At 55.1% G+C, this 15608-nt stretch overlaps 2 protein-coding genes across 8 annotated transcripts; both read right to left on the bottom strand.

Moving 5' to 3' along the window:
- Positions 1 to 80: 80 nt before the first annotated feature.
- On the bottom strand, positions 81 to 14784 carry HOXB8 (homeobox B8). Of its 7 annotated transcripts, XR_004951650.1 has the most exons (5): positions 6983 to 8061; positions 6180 to 6477; positions 2997 to 3990; positions 704 to 2190; positions 81 to 301 (listed from the first exon to the last, which is right to left on the bottom strand). XR_004951650.1 is itself a non-coding variant. In XM_036223835.1 (4 exons), the coding sequence occupies exons 3-4, from the start codon at positions 3418 to 3420 to the stop codon at positions 1883 to 1885; spliced, it is 732 nt and encodes a 243-aa protein (XP_036079728.1). In that variant the 5' UTR covers positions 3421 to 3990; positions 6180 to 6477; positions 14652 to 14768; the 3' UTR covers positions 870 to 1882. The 7 variants fall into 7 exon arrangements, 6 of the variants coding, with proteins under 6 accessions (XP_036079728.1, XP_036079731.1, XP_036079732.1 ...); XM_036223835.1 differs by lacking the exons at positions 81 to 301; positions 6983 to 8061 and adding an exon at positions 14652 to 14768 and having other exon boundaries at positions 870 to 2190; XM_036223838.1 differs by lacking the exon at positions 81 to 301 and having other exon boundaries at positions 870 to 2190; positions 2997 to 3468; positions 6983 to 8062.
- On the bottom strand, positions 10224 to 15282 carry HOXB9 (homeobox B9). Its single transcript, XM_016164826.2, has 2 exons — positions 14652 to 15282; positions 10224 to 12013 (listed from the first exon to the last, which is right to left on the bottom strand). The coding sequence occupies exons 1-2, from the start codon at positions 15166 to 15168 to the stop codon at positions 11778 to 11780; spliced, it is 753 nt and encodes a 250-aa protein (XP_016020312.1). The 5' UTR covers positions 15169 to 15282; the 3' UTR covers positions 10224 to 11777.
- Between the last annotated feature and the right edge of the window lie 326 nt (positions 15283 to 15608).

Genomic DNA, 15608 nt, shown 5'->3' with positions numbered 1-15608 from the left:
GTCGCCCCCCCACCCCACCTCCCCAGCCGGTTACCCAGCGAGAAACAAACGCAGAGATTGCACGCAACGGGGCGGGTGGGTGCGAGAAGGTCAGGTCTTTATTAATCCGGACCAGTTCGGCTTGGCTGGGCCTTTGGGGGAACTCGGCTCTGTTCTCTCGAGGTGAGAAACGAGGTGAGCCTTGCATCAGGCTCTCTCTCGGTGCCCCAAACATATGGGCAGGGAAGGAGCCAGGCTTCGTGGATGTTCCCAGAGGCATGGAATCCAGCTCACGGGCGTGGGATGCTGCGGCTTCTGGTGGCTAAAAAAAAAAAGGTTGAAAATAAAAAAGGAAGGGGGTGGGGTAGATGGTAAGAGAAAGGAAGGGAGGAGGGTGGACCGGTATGCTGCTCTCCTGGTTCCGGGAGGCGGATGCCTCCGTGGAGCGGCTGCCGGAGAAGGAGAGGGAGCGAAGGAAGGAAGGCGGCGAGCCACGACCTCGGAGCTGGCAAAAGTGATCAAGTTCCAGAGAGGGAGAGGCGGGGAAGAGCATCTCACCAGTCCTCCTACACCCCCCCACCCCACCAGAGTCCGGGAAATAAAAATATATAAGCTTAAGCTTATTCAGCAGCCCTACACTCCACCTTTACCCCACCCCTCTCCACACACACACACAGGAGAGGGCACACGGAAACAAAGAGGGAGGTTGCAGGGATATAGCCACCAGCCCAGGCGCATCTCTCCAGCGTGGCCTGGGCTCCGGGTCTCCAGGGCCAGGCAGCCTCGGAACGCGAAGGGAGGGGGTTTCTCTTGGCTCCCCGCCCCGCGCTCGTTCCTCTCTCCTCCAATCACGCGCAGCCGCCTCCCTCACCCCTTGCGCCCCTGGGCCAAGGGACTCGCACCACCTGCCTCCAGCCCCCGCCCCCTCCTCTCTGCCTCCTAGCCTGGCGGGTGCAGGAGCCGAGTGACCGGCCACCCCCAGCTCTGCAAGGCGCCAGGAGCAAATGAGGAGCGCGGGCCAGGCCAGTCTCGGGTTCTCGCTTGTAAACTTTATTGTAACTCTTCCGCCCTTTTCAGGCGCAGACAACAGAACAAAGTATAGAGGAACAACAAAATATATAATTAGCCCTCCCTCCCCCCCCAATAAAGCAATTCACGGATACAGGATACATTCTCTTCACAGTAAACCTAAGAACACTTTTTAACAATTGCCCACAGCGCGCATGCTAACTAAAGTAACCTCTTTTGAGAAACACTTAAGACAAAATTGTCAAACCAAAGGCGGGGCGTTGGGGAAGGAAAAGAGAGAAGCTAGAGAGAAAACCAGCGAGCTAGGGAGGGCAGCGGGGAGACAGGGGTGGGAGGAGGGAAATGAGTAAGCGGGAGAGGGGAGAGGGGAGAGGGGAGAGAGAGAGAGAGAGAGAGAGAGAGAGAGAGAGAGAGGCGCAGAGGGAGGGAGACAGAATTACGGCGTGAATAGGCAGTTTCATGTTGTTGGGAGAACTTAGCAGAAATCAGTACCTCGGTCATTACAAAGAAGCACGTTCAAAGGAAAAGAGACCATTGCACAAGGAGGCTTTTTACACGGGGCGAGGGCGTGGGGGAGGGGGGCTCAGCCAAGCCGCAGCCGCTCACCCTCGCTAGGCGAGGGAGTCCTTGCTTACAATCCTTGTCTTTCCCCCTGGCCCCCAAGAGAAGGGAAGGAGATCCACGGTAGCTCACACACAGAAGCTATTACGAGATACTACCACTAGCGGGGACCGGCGCGGCAGGGTCGCTGCGGTGGGAGGCCAGGCTCCGGGCCGGCTCCCGGGGCCAGAGCTCGCTCGGGCAGGCAACGGCGGCGAGGTCGAGGGACCCGCGGACGGAGGGTGGTCGCGGCCCTGACAGTCCCAGCTGGAGCCTATTTCTTGTCGCCCTTCTGCGCGTCGCCCTCGTCCGCCGCCTCCGGGGCCCGCTCCAGCTTCTGTTTCTCCAGCTCCTCCTGCTCGCATTTGCTGCTGGGGAACTTGTCTTTGTTGTTCTCTTTTTTCCACTTCATTCTCCGGTTCTGGAACCAGATTTTGACCTGTCTCTCTGTCAGTCCCAGCGCATGCGACACCTCGATCCGCCGCTTGCGAGTCAGATAGGGATTAAATAGGAACTCCTTCTCCAGCTCCAGGGTCTGGTAGCGGCTGTAGGTCTGTCGGCCTCGTCTGCGTCCAGCGGCTGCTGGGAATGGGGGAAAGGGCGAGACAGAGGGGAGGGGAGGGTGGGGGAGGGGGGTAGAGACGGAGAAGGTTGGAAGATTCGTGAACCAGCCTAGGAGACCAGTATAATAAGGGCAGGGGACCTTCTACCCCGCGCGGGGGCGGGGGCGCTAGGAGGCCGCGGTCGGTGTGTGTAGGGGGGGAGGTGTGAGGGGGATCATACACCACTGAATCTAACAGCCAGAAAGGGGGAGCCCCCTCCTCTGATAACCAGCACCAGAGAGTTGGGCGGGGGTGGTTCAAATCTATTAAAAGTGCCATAAACTTTAGAGGGAAGGATGTGACTGAGGGGGATAAATAAGAATAAAAAAGCCAGGATGGGGACGGATGGACCCACCTTGAAAAGCCCCCAGAGCCTCTGCCCCAGAAGAAAAGTTTCTTCAGGGTAATTAAACTATAAAGCAATTGAGAAGTGCGAAAGTTGAGCGCCCCCACTCCCACCCCCCTCTCTCTACTACCCCCCATAAAACAGTAAAAGAGGAAAAAGGGAGGGGGAGAAGAAGAAAAGTAAGGCAGGGTGAGGGGTTTATGGGTTCAGGAAATGTCGCTTAGCGACCCTCCTTCAAGGGAAACAAAAAAGAAAAAAAGAAGGAAGGAAAGAAAGAAGGAAGGAAGGAAGGAAAGAAGGAAAGAAGTGGGAGGCCATCTGAACAGAGCAGTCGCCTCTTCTAGGGGCTAAAGGAAACCTGCCCTGGCCTGCCCGGCCCCCTGCCCGGCCTCTGGCCCTCTGGTCTCCCTCCTGCCCCGCCGTCGCCGTCGCGAGCTCACCTTGAGGGCGCATCCAGGGGAAGAGTTGGGTGGGCGACGGGCTCTGCTCTGAACCCTCGGCCTCCTCGCCCAGGCCGCTGGCGGCAGCGAGCTTGCAGTCGGCGTACTGCACCAGGTCTGGATCTTGCGCACCAAACAGGCTCTGCCGCTGCAGCGGGTCGTAGCCGTAGAAGTTGCCCGGGTCCCCGTGGCACGCCACGGCGCACGGGTTCTGCTGGTAGGGAGCCGTGGACAGCGACGACGGCCCGTGGTAGAACTCCTGGATTTGCGACGGGTGCTGGAAGCTGCCGCCGCTGCTGGGACCGTACACCACGGTGGGTCGGCCGCCCAGGTCCTGGGCGAAGCCGCAGTCATAATAATTGGGGCGCAGGGACTCCCCGGTTTTGTATTTGGAGAACAGTGAGTTGACGAAATAAGAGCTCATTTTATTGAATTTTGAGGCGGCGGCGGCGGCGACGGCTGTAGTTGGGGGCTGTGGGGAGGGGGTGGGGAGGGGGAAAGGGAGGGAGAGAGAGAAAAAAACGCGGATTCGCCGGCTCCTAGTCACCCTCGCCAGGAAAGGAGAGGGAAAGGGAGGAGGGGGAAAAAAGAAAAGAAAGAAAAGGCGAAGAAGATCTCGAAGCCACCACACTTTTTGTGATTTCCAGGAATAGAAAAGGACAGCGAAGCCTCCAAAAGTCTAAGCTTGCATGGCAGCCGCGGCTCGCTCGCCCTCCCCCCCCACCCCCCACCCCCCAAACAAAAATATACCGCCACTTAAAGAGGTCCTCGCTTTACATTTCGAAGAAGGGATGCCAGTTCATAAACAGTTTTCGGTGATTTACTTCCCTGCAAATGAGTTGTTTCATATTTTGCACTGTCTTTTCATGATCATTTGCATCCATTAGAGACCCCGCATCCTATTGGCTTCTCCGTACTCCTCCCGGACAGAACGCAGAGCGAGGGTGAGAGCGAGAGAGAGCGAGCGAGAGAGAGAGCTAGAGCGAGAGAGCGCCTGGGAGTGAGAAGAGAGCGAGGGGGAAAAAAAAAAAAAGGAGGGGAAGAAAAAAAAAAACACCCAGGGAGAGAGAGAGGGGGAGAGAGAGGGGGAGAGGGAGAGGGGGTGAGAGAGAATGAATACGGATTAAATCTGTTTAACTACCTACATTAATGAGATATCTCTCGCCTCACAACAAATCAAATACCTTCCCAGACCACCCCCAAAGACTGATGTGGGGGAGTCACGGAAAAAACCACGCACACGCACAGACACAACGCGCCAGGCGTAGGCACGCTGTTAATTTTGCGATTTTAACGAGGCAGTTCGAGTCTTTTTAAATGTCAGGGTCGCTTCGGAAAAATGTAAAAGAACACGGTTTAATTGCGCCGAGTTTTAAAAGGTCCTATAAATGTAATTGGTATTTTAATACAAGTTATCAAATCATACAGCTTCCTCTCCTAAACATATTTTCAAACAAACGAGGTAGTCATATTTAAAGCTTTAATGATCAATTTCCTTATTATTGATAAAGGTTTAACTATCGTGTGGAGGGAATTGGCTGGGTAACCGGCCCCCCAAAAACGGCTGTAAACTCTTTAACAAACTATAAAACGCAATAAAGCCGGAGTCTGTTGTTGTTTATGCCGCAGCGCATAAAAGCTGTTAGCATTTTACGAGTTCTTTCCTCTACAGCTATAAAACTGCAGCTTCGATCGCCCCCGCCACCCGACTGCGGCACGGGTGGGGGTGACAAAGCTGAAATGAGAATGAATATAGTTTTTTTTTCGGCGCACACGGTGACTTTTCTGAGATTTTTGCCTCCTTCAGTTGTGGCGAGCACCTGCCCCCTTCCCCTCTCCAGAGCCCCCAAGCCATCCCCTCTCTGCCCCACCCAGACCACTCACCAGCTTTGCCTCATTAAACAAATATGCAAGGATTTTCTTTGCAGAAGGGGTCCAGAAGGGCATGAAGAGGGGCCGGGACGGGAGAAGTAACTTTCAGGTTAATGGTCAGTGGTGAATCACTGAGCAAAGTTTGCCCTGCAACTGAGCATTCTGCAGTTTTGCACAACCTGGTTTGGCCTGGGGGCAGTACTGGAGGCAGAAACGGTCTCTAGAAGGCACTTGGCCCAGTCAGCACTTAGGGAGACCAACTTTGTGTGTTGGGAGAGGGGTCTGATGCCACCAGCAGAAGGACACCCAGTCGGGTCACGCCACTCCTGGACTCAGGCCTCAGGACCCAGTGAGCAAGCCCAGTTGGCTCCTAACCTTCCCAGCCAGTCCCTAGAGTGATAGCGCACTGCAAAGCCCATCAGCACATCAAAGGGCTAGAAGGGCAATGGAGGCTGCTGCTGGGCACTGAGGCCCCGGTGCCTGGCCTTGGTGCCTGCTGTCCTGTATCCTCCTCTGCCCTAGGCAGTGGCTGCAGAGTGTATGTATGAAGGGGGCCCTTTTCAGCTTTCAGCATCCTTTGAAACACTATCATTGCCTAAACTGACTTTGAGGTAGTGGGGCTTTAGATGCAGCAAGGCCACTGTGTCCCCCATTTTCTCTCCTCCCCCTTGGGGAAACTCTAGTTAAGCCCCACACTCTCTCTAGACCTGAGGACATGGAGCCTGAAACAGATCAAAGGATGAAACTGACTGGGTGCCACACTCTCATGTTGGTGGCCTTTCCTGGCCTATCAGGCCTAGTGATGATGGTGGCCAGACTTGGAAGGCCCCAGCCTGAGGGTCCAAACCAATGGCCTCCTGAAGGGGCTCACTGGCTAAGGGAGAAGGAAGGGAGAGAAGAAATTTACAGCAACAAAGGTGGAGGCTTTTCGAATACATTCAATCCATTGTTTATTCAGGAGAGTGGTTTTCTATATATTTGGAGGGGCGCTTTTTGGGGATCCCATTCGCCTCGTCCTGTGTAAAAATGAAACCATCACTTTTCTAAGGGGAAGTTACCAGTGGCACCACTGGGTCCTTCAAAAGTGAATCTGGAGAATGAGAGAGGGGCTGAAAGAGAGAGAGAGAGAGAGAGAGAGAGAGAGAGAGAGAGAGAGAGAGAGCGCGCGCGCGCGAAGGGAAAAGTCTCGAATTTTCGGCCCAGGACTAAGAGGGCAGTGAGACAGCGGAAGCGAGAGTTAAGCTGTTGCCTGCCGAAGCGAATGTTTTTATCAAATGCGGGGGATTTTATGGTCATGATTTGAGGACTCACCGGTGAGGTAGAAATTCAATGGCTTGTTCTAAATCATCCCTACACCGTGCCAGAAATTCCTGATGGAAGGGAAATGTTTCTATTATAAGAGAAAACAAGAAAGAGCGAGGAGATAATTTATAAACACCCAACGGAGCGCACATTTATTAGAGAAACTCAAGTTGAGAAACTCCGCTCACCTCTTCGCACCCGCTCCTGGGGAAAGAGCAGAGGCTGCAGCCGGGCTAATTTTAAGGAGGGGGCGGAATCTATTTCTCGCGCAGGTTTGTCTGGATGGGGGGCACGGATTCGCCTGGGCCTGGAGGAAACAGGAGATTTGAAATCAAAGGGACTATGGGCAGATAGCGCGCGGGTTTCAGAACGAAAAACACCCGGAGTCCAGGCCTCCAGCTGCTAAATTGCGAAAGCACCCATGTCCTTCAGGTATGCGCGCAGAGTCGGAGCGCTCACCTGCAAACCGCTGTCCGCGGGGAGAACCGAGCTCCTGCTCCCCGCCGCCGCCTTGCCGGCCCCCACATCCGACCGCGAAACGCGCACATTTTTAGCGGCTCAACTTGGGGCGCGCAGAACAACCAGAGGAGATATTCGAGCCTTCTCCCACCTTATCTTTCCGGGGAACCCCTGCTCTGCGCCCGGGTTGCCCGGGCACGCCTAGCCCGGACCCTGACACTTACAAAAGCTCTTGGAGCCTTGGTCTGAGTGGAGCCGCCCCGCCGGCTATGAGCACCCTCAATCCCCACCAAAGCCACAATCAATTTCCCCAAAATTGTCCCCACCCCTACCCCATCCCCAGGCTATCTCACCCGGCTCCCTCTTCTGCTGATCCCAGCAGCAGGTTTCGGGCAGCTTCCTCTCCATCCGAGATCTTCTTCTGCCGTCTCTTCCCCTCTCACCTGACCTGCTCACCCGCATCCGCAGACATTCCTGTCGCTTCTAGCCCTGGAAAATCTTATTTTCCAGAACCATTTTTCCCCTTTTATTTACACCCATTATTTCTATGACTATGACTACTACTACGACTACTACTACTACTACTACTACTACTGCTGCTGCTGCTGCTACTGCTGGTACTATTACTACTTACTATTGCTGCTGTTGCTACTATTCACTGTTTTCATGCATTTGTTCCCCCACAGAACCCAGAAACTGGGTGAGAAGCACAGAGCCCTCCTCCTGGGGGAAATTCAGAAAATTGTCCATTTGAGGGGAGGGGAGCAACACCACTACATCTGAAATCTATAAAATGGGGGAAACGGCCATAATGAATCGTATATTTTTATTACGCGCAAATTATTCATGACTTTTTGGTAGCGCTCAGTTCGTAGATTGAGGGTCGACCAAGGTGCGCGGTGCAGCCGCCAGCGCCCGCAGCCGCCGCACAGGGGATTTTCACGTGGAGCAAGGGTGCCATCTAGCGGTCATTATAAGAAAAGGCGCCGTCGTCACCGGCTCGGCCAGTTTCTCCAGAGCCAGCTACCCAGGCGACAAGCTGGAGAAACTTTCATTATTGGCAGAAAAGGGAGAGGGAAACGAGAGCAGGCGAGAGAAAAGCCATCGGAAATCAGGAAATGGTTCATGAAATTGTGCAGATAAGCTTTAAAAAAAAAAAAGCAAGGTGAGGGGGTGGGAAGGAAAAAGGAAACCATAAGCTTTTTTTTTTTTCGTACTTACACCCGCTCCCCTTGCCCTCCCCCATTTCAAGCTCCTAGGTTCTGGCGAAGACCGCCAAGCAGTGTGCCGTTTATGGCCCGTAAAAGGGAGAGCCGAGCACTTTTCAAACTCAACGCGATTGTTTCAAATTCTGAGGGGAAACAATTGGGCTTTTTGTGGGGGGAGAGGAGGCCTGAGAGGGTAGAATGGGACTGTTAAAGGATCAAGAGGCTGCCCGCGCCCAGACGTCTGGCCCCGCCGGACCTCTCCCTCCCCCCCACCCCGTGTGTGTGTGTGTGTGTGTGTGTGTGTGTGTGTGTGTACGCGCGCGCGCGCGTGTGTGTGCGTGCGTGCGTGCAGGGGGCTTCTTTATGACGTCCGATTCTGAAGGGGGTATGAAGAACAAAGACAAGATTCCTAATTGCGTTCTCTAAAGCATTTGTGACAACAAAGTGTTCGCCCTCCCCCCTTTCCTCTTCTCCCTCTTTGCCCACCTGGGGCCTGGGAAACCCCAAGCCTCGTACTGGGCTGTGAGGGTGGGGGCTGCGGAGCCAGGCCCACCCATTCCCCCCACACACACACCCCTCGCCAGGCCCGAAGCCCAAGACCAGATGCTGCTCTCTCAGCTCCGGAAAGTTTCCTCTCACTGTTTGCTTTGCTGCTGTTTAGTTTCTTAACCTTCAGAAATTTATACGCTATAAACTTTTATAGCGGTCATATTCTTTTATTGCTGCGCACACGGCATTGAATTCCTCTCCCGGATTCTCTGTCTCGCACTCTCGCGGTCTCCCTCTCTGAATCTCTCGCTCTCTTTTATGACAACAGATTTCCCCATCTCCGGCTTCCCAGCATCCGCATCTTCGCCTTTGTTTGTCTTTAAAGAAGCCACCCGGCTAAGGACCAGACACCGCCGGAGGCTTCTCCTGGGGGCAATACCCCCTACCCCGCAGCACTCCCTCGGGTCCCAGCCTAGCCTTTGGCGTTTCCTCTGGGCGGAACCCAGCATTCTGGGCGCACTCTCAGCGCCGGTTGGCTCCAGGGAACCCAGGATGGGGAGGGAGCCTAGTCTACGCAAGCTCTAAAGCCAGATTCATTTTATATACCTAATAGAACCCTCTTTGGAGGATGCGGGTGCCCGGGCCTTGCCATACGCAGGAGCTTCTCTTTCTCTTGCCTCCTGCCATCTCTCAGATTAATACATTCTCCGTTCGCTGGAGAGGGGTAGGCCGGGCCTTTTCACTTCCAAGATCCTTTCACTCAGGTTATGCTTTGTCCCCACCTCTACTCCAACCATGCGGGTGCTTGCAGGCTGCAGTGCTCTGGGGCAGCTGGATGGGAGGCCCCAGCAGGAGGCTGGTTTGCAAGCACCAGCCAGGCAGAAGCCAAATCCCAAAGCTCGATGAGAACAGTGGTCTTCATATGGGACTTCGGTGGGGACACCACAGTCTGAGAGGGACAGAAAGGCGTCTCTCTGAACAGATTTTAGTTCTAGGGTCCAATTGGGAAGGGGATTTCTTATCTCCCGAGATATTTCTGTTCCACATTCAGTCCCTTTTCTCTGCCTTTGGGAGCCACGTCCCAGGCCTCCGCCCTTACCAACCTCCACCCACCAAGGCTGCTATTCTACGGCTCAAACTGGAGCCTCAAATTCCAGGTGCAGACCAAGAATCCTGAAGGATTCACTCCTTTTGAGTGGAAGAAAGGAGAGCCAGGCCTTCAGGAGGCCTCAGCCTACACCCAGTCACCCTGCTGCAAGCAATAGAAGGAAGTTACTGCCTTCCTCGCATGCATGATTTTAAAGCGGCCAAACCAAGTTGACAGTGTCAGCCGGCTGAGAGAGGAATTGCTTCCAGGGGCGGCAGGACCAGCCTTGCCTTCCCTCTGACTCTAGAGCTGGCAGGGAGGTCCCAGGTGCAGCTAGCTTTGGAGAAAGCAAGACCAAACCCCTCTCCAAACCTCTCACCTTTTCTTTCCTCCATGGAGTGTCCCAGCTCTTCTGTCGATAAGCCCTTGCTCAGTTTAAGCAGTGGTCTTGGGACTTTGGGTCCAGACCAGCTCCCAGCTCCACCAGGAAGCCTGCTCTGCAGGGTCTAAGGAGAAACTTCTTGGGCACAGGGGGTCTCTTTTTTTCCAAGGTGCTCTCTTGGAACTAGGATCTCTACCTCTGGCCAGGTGAAGAGAGCCAACACAGAATAAGACACAAGGAGAGACTGATTTTCTAGAGTGATATATATATTTTTGTTCTTTTTCTTGTTTTTTTTTTCCTTCCAAAACAAACAACCCAAGCTCTAGGCCCCTCACCCTACCCACTCCCACCCACCACCCTCCCATATAAGCAACAACTGAAAACAGGCGAGACAATCACCCCCAAAGAAATCACAAAACACAGCACAATTTCACGACAGCCACCAACAAAGCAAAAAATTCTACTGGAATGTCCCCTTGCAGGGACGGGAGAAGCAGGAGCAAGAGTCCATGGAATTGAAAGAGATTGGAGAGGTCCCAGAGCGGGGGGCAGAAGGAAATCAGAGTAAGCTTCAGCCTGATGCTTAGGTGCAAATCTGCCTCTTTCCTTTGCACGCGGGACTGTTCCCCAGAAGCGTGTGCGCAGCAGCCGCGCAGATCGCCTTCCAGGCCCAGGTCGAGGGAGGCAAAGCCCGGCGCTGGGGCCGGTCTTGCTCTGCGCTGGGGCGGGCAGCCGCTAAGCCCGTGGCTCTTCCGCATAGGTTGGGAGGTGAACAGGGTGGGCAGGACCGCGCCTAACGCCGCGTGCTGGAGCCTTTGCTCCTTCCTCTCTGTCCTCCACAGCTTAGCCGGAAGGGAGCTCAGGAATCGATTCTCAATAAATTCTCCATGGGACTTTCCTGCCCTGGCTTTCCTGCCTTTGGCGGGGTTGACCTAGCAGGGTATTGAGAGTGGAGGGATTTTCTACAAGGGGCGGCTTGGCTGGTGCAAGGTGGATTTGGCCGAACAGAGTTGATTTCAGAACTGGGAGGATGCAGAAGAATGCAGGGGCCAGTGGAGAGCAAGAGAAGCTACAGTCTCTGTCAAGCGGGGCACAGATGAACAGACGGACGACATTGTCAAGGCTTACGACCCACAATTTGACCTCCTTTTGTTGGAAGGAGAGGAAAACAACATGCAGAATTAAACATTTCCTGCAACAAAATGTGCGTGTGGAATGCCTTCATAAAACCCAAGACACCTTCATAAGACCACTGTGGCCTTTCCTTGCCCTTTCTAGCCCACCAGCTTGGGAGCTTTTACCCTTTGGCCCTTGAGTTGGGCAGAGTAGCTTTGGGGGTTTCTTAGGGGGTGGTATTGTGATGCTCAGCTCTTTGAATGAGCTGCAGTGCCTCATTCTGGAGTGTGTCTCTAGACACCTTGCTGTGTGTTTACGTCAGGAATGGAATCTTGCCTGACGTTCTGATGGCTGTTTTGCCAGATTTGGGGAGCGATGGTCTGCATTTGAGAGGTCACTTCATTTGAGTGTTGGCTGTGAGCTTTTCTCATTATTATTGTGGGCTCCAGGCTTTATGTATGCGGGGTCTGTTGGGTTGTGTGCAGTTAAAGTGTCCCTGGGTGACTTTGGGATAGACGTAGGCCAGAACAGGCAGGCTGGAAGTAAGGGGCTGGGGCTTCCCAGAAAAATTAGGGGGAAGTTGCTAGGGGCTCGACTAGGGTCTCTTTTTCCTTGTGGCCCATCCCCTCCTTAGGAACCAACTACATCTACCTTCTAAATTAACAAAACTTCCTCCTGAAACCCAGGGCAGAGAGGGCAGGTAAGGGCAAAGGAAAGGAGAGAAGCTCTAGATGCAGGAAAGGACCTTGAAAAGAAAGAGTCCCTTCCCCACTCACTTGAATACATCCCAGACAGCACTGGCTTTGCGGCAATCACTTATAAATAAGCGTGAGATGGGAAAGGGGCGGGGAGGATAGGGGGGATCTTTACTCTTTGCCCTGTTCCTTATTCATTTTCTTCATTTTCATCCGCCGGTTCTGAAACCAGATTTTGACTTGTCTCTCACTCAGATTGAGGAGTCTGGCCACTTCGTGCCTACGGTCCCTGGTGAGGTACATATTGAACAGAAACTCCTTCTCTAGCTCCAGCGTCTGGTATTTGGTGTAGGGACAGCGCTTTTTCCGGGAAGAGCGAGCGTGCAGCCAGTTGGCGGAAGGGTTGGCTGAAAGAGAAGCAGCGATAGAATCAAAGGAAGGAAGGGGGGATGAAGGGCCCTGGTGTTCTTCTTCCAAGACGGTACACTTTGGTGTCTGCTCCCCATGTTGCATTGGAGAAAGGGGCACCTGGGCCTTCAAGTTCCTGGAAAGGGTCCCAGAGATGGGCCAGGAGTTGTTATGGATACCTCCAGGTGAGAGGTTACTTGGACAGGAGGGTGCCTACCACGTGCTAGGCTGCTCAGCACTTCCGAAGCTTTGCCTGCCTCAGGTATTCTTTCTCCACTTGAGTCCAAAATGGATAGGACTCAGGTCAGAGCTCAGTATGGCGAAAGTCCCTGCCCCTCAACTCTCTGCACCACAAGTCTAACTAGGGATGGCTGACCTGAAGGGTCCTGGCTGTGGTCTGGGAGGTGAGAGTAGTATTGGGCTGGGGGAGAGCAGCTTCTATTGAGCTACAGCCAAGAGACCTCCGGACCCTCCAGTCCCATCCCAGGACACCCTGTCTTGGTCGCAAGTTTGCGTCTCTTGGCCACATGGTAGCAGGCATGTATGTGTGGGTAGATATCTGTCCCCCCCATCAAAGATCACCAATATGGGTCCACACTTAGAGACTGAAACATCCAGCACACTGCAATTCACAAGCAACCCAATTGCAACCATTTATCACCCCCAGCCTGTGGACAAGGGAGCACCAGGGGCTCACAGATAACTTATGGTTGCAATAGTCTCTCCTTTTCCACTCCTGCTCAGCCCACAGTTTGGTTAAAGCAAGTTCAGGGAAATTTGGAATCAAGACTGCTCCAGTGCCAAGGTGGAGAGCCATGGATGTTGTAGCGGTAACAGAAAGCTCTTCACAGCACACCTCACTCCAACTGACTTCATGTGGTGAAGGGGAACAGAGAAAAGGGTAATGGAGTGGAAGTGGGGGGGGGAGAAGAAACAAAAATGTATACAGGCTTTTCTTCTCCTTTCTCTCTCTCTCCCTACCCTGTAACACAGAAAAGTTGCCAAATAAAGGAGAGCCAATTAAAAATAACAAACACTCTCCCCCTAGATTCCTTCTCTCTCCCCCAAAAAAGTACTGAATATATATATATTTAAATAATCTGGTTCATCCTACACTAAGTACTGTGTCTTACCAGTTTGCAGCACTATTTCCTTAATGTGATTGCCTGTGATGGGACCTGCAGTTACATTAAATATGAAAGAGGAAAAAAACTGTTAATAATTGATCCTAACCAAATTGCTGCCTTGCAATAATGGGCTTTCCAGGAAGAGTTTGGGGGCTTGGGGTGGGGGAGGTCTGTTTGGGTGTGATCAGGGAGGGTTTGGGAAGAGCGGGTGTTGCTCAAAAGCTAGCTCTTGTGATTCAAACTGGCAGGTGGAACCCCACAGGGACTTCAGGAGAGTGTGGGGCAGTAAGGTCACCCCAAAGGGCAGGTGCGCCATTCTGCTGGTGAGAAATCTGGCAAGGCAAGCAGAGGCTAAAAAATCCAATCCCCACTCCCCCCAAAAAGTAAGGGGAGAGGACTTGTCCCCACCAGCTTGAAGGTTATTGGTTGGGGCTGCTAATTTGCCCTTCCTATCTTAAAAAAAAAAACGAAAGAAAGAAAAAGAAAAAGAAGAATACGAAACTCCCCACCACCACCACCCTTAGCCAGCAGCACCTCCTGGAAATTAGCCAGACTTGGGTTCCTGGCGGGGGTGCTCTTGGAGGAGTGGGAGGTGATAAGAAACTACCGTCGGAGGGTGAAGTTCTCCACCTCTCCGCACGCTTCTTCTCCCACCCTTCCTCTCCCCAGGGTCCCTTTGGGATCTTTTCTTCTCCGCTCTGTCTGTCCGCCGCGAAGTTTGGAAGCGATTTCCGACTCCCTGCGCGGCGGACAGCTCAGGCTGGGGCTAGGGAGCCCCGCGGAGAGCAGCGGGTGGCCGCAGAAAAGGAAGCCGCCACCCAGGAGAGGATACCAAGGAGGGGAGGGGGCGACCGGAGGGAAGGCTCCCGGGGAGGGGCCGGCGCATCCGGGGAGGGGGCTCAGTCACCGGGTCCTGGGCTTCCCCCGCCCCTCCCGGCGCCGGCTGCGGACCCTGAGCGGCTGCTGCGCGAGATCTGCTAGACTCAATCCTCCGCCAGGCTGTTGCATCGCAAATAAAATCCTAATGAGCCCCCTCCCACTTCCCCTTGGCCGGCTTTTACGGTCTGCGCGTGGCGCGGGGAGCTCTGCCAGCCGCGCGGGCCGGGGCAGCCCCGTGCGCTCCCGGCCCTGCCGGCGCGGGCTCTCGGCTCCGCCCGCGGCCGCCCAGGCCCCGCCAGCCCTCTCCCGGCAGACCGTCGTCAGCCTCCCCCCGGGCTTTCAGCCGCGCCTCCGGGACAGTGGGGAAGCGGGGCCGAGAGATCAGCGAGTTGGTCCCCGCGCCCCGCTTCCCTCCAGGACTGGCGCAGTTGGCGCGGCGCTCCTCCCGCGGCCTCGGGGCTCCCCTTCGGGCACCCAGCTTGCTTCCTTCCTTCCTCCCGGTTCCCTCCTCCCCCGCTCGCTCTCCGGCCACCGCCGCGGTTCCCCTTCACATTGTCCGCAGTTTATTGCCTCTCCCCTCCCCCGCGCCTGGCCTTCGGCCTGGGTATTTCCTAACTTTTTTATAACTTACTTTGATCCGGCCTCTCTTTGTCCTCGCTTCCTTCGCAAATTTTATTGTCCCCGAAGCCGGGTCTTTGATTAGACAGGACGGCCTCTCTGCCCGCCGAAGTTTCCAAACTGTACTCGGGCGTGCCCTGTTTGAGCAGCTCCCCCGGCGCGCCCAGCAGCGGCTCCGCCTTCACCGCCGCCGGGCCCTGCCCCGGGGCCGCTTCGCCGCGCTGCGCCGGCTCCAGCCAGGTGCGGAGGTACCTGCTCTCGGCCGGCGGGACGCCCTGGGGCTGGATGTAGGGGTGGTAGACGGACGGCAGGCTTCCGGACGCGTGCGGGCTCAGCGGCGCCCAGGAGGCGCCGAACACCGGCGCTTTGGGCTGGAAGCTGCACGAGGGGAACTCCAGGTGCTCCGCGTGGCCCGGCTGCCGGGGGCTCGCGTACTGGCCGGAAGGAAACTTGGCTGGAGGCGCGTCCTCGCTCTCGTGACTTATGATCGAGTCGACATAATAGCTGCTAAGCGTCCCAGAAATGGACATTCTCAGACATTATCCGGGCGCTCGCAGGGGGAAGGGAAGCGCTCGCGCGGCGGCGCCCAAGCAGGGAGAGGTGGCACCCAGAACGGTGTGAGGGCTTTCGGACGCGACCCCCCCAGCCCCCCACCCTCCCACCCCCACCCCCTGCTCAACTTCTCAGCCAACAAAGTACAGTGGAGCAGCCCGGCTCAGCGCTCCTTGCAAAATGATTGGTCAAAGTTTTTCCGACTGCCTGATAAAGCGTCAGCTCCGACATAAATCAATCCGGTGAGGGGGCTGCGCTCTCGCTGTCATCCGTCCGCACCGCATTCCATATCGAGGATGGATTGTTTTATGCTGATGCAATGTGCTATCACGTCAGGGCTCCGGCGGCCACGTAACCTCAGCCTGAGCTGCCCGCCGCCCGGTCCCCCCGCCTTTTGCAGGAAGGGGGGGCAGTTCTC

The sequence above is a fragment of the Rousettus aegyptiacus genome, unplaced genomic scaffold (genome assembly GCF_014176215.1).
Source record: "Rousettus aegyptiacus isolate mRouAeg1 unplaced genomic scaffold, mRouAeg1.p scaffold_m13_p_6, whole genome shotgun sequence".
Lineage (NCBI taxonomy): Eukaryota > Metazoa > Chordata > Mammalia > Chiroptera > Pteropodidae > Rousettus > Rousettus aegyptiacus.
Note: the sequence above shows the minus strand (reverse complement) of the source record. Positions and strands in the feature narration are given on the sequence as shown.

Coding starts and splice junctions, on each gene's coding strand:
- HOXB8 (XM_036223837.1), bottom strand. CDS start 3,420: ATGAGCTCTTATTTCGTCAACTCACTGTTCTCCAAATACAAAACCGGG. Junction 2,191..2,996: donor CCCCTGGATGCGCCCTCAAG/GTGAGCTCGCGA, acceptor CCCCATTCCCAG/CAGCCGCTGGACGCAGACGA.
- HOXB9 (XM_016164826.2), bottom strand. CDS start 15,168: ATGTCCATTTCTGGGACGCTTAGCAGCTATTATGTCGACTCGATCATA. Junction 12,014..14,651: donor CAAAGAGAGGCCGGATCAAA/GTAAGTTATAAA, acceptor CTTCTCTTTCAG/CCAACCCTTCCGCCAACTGG.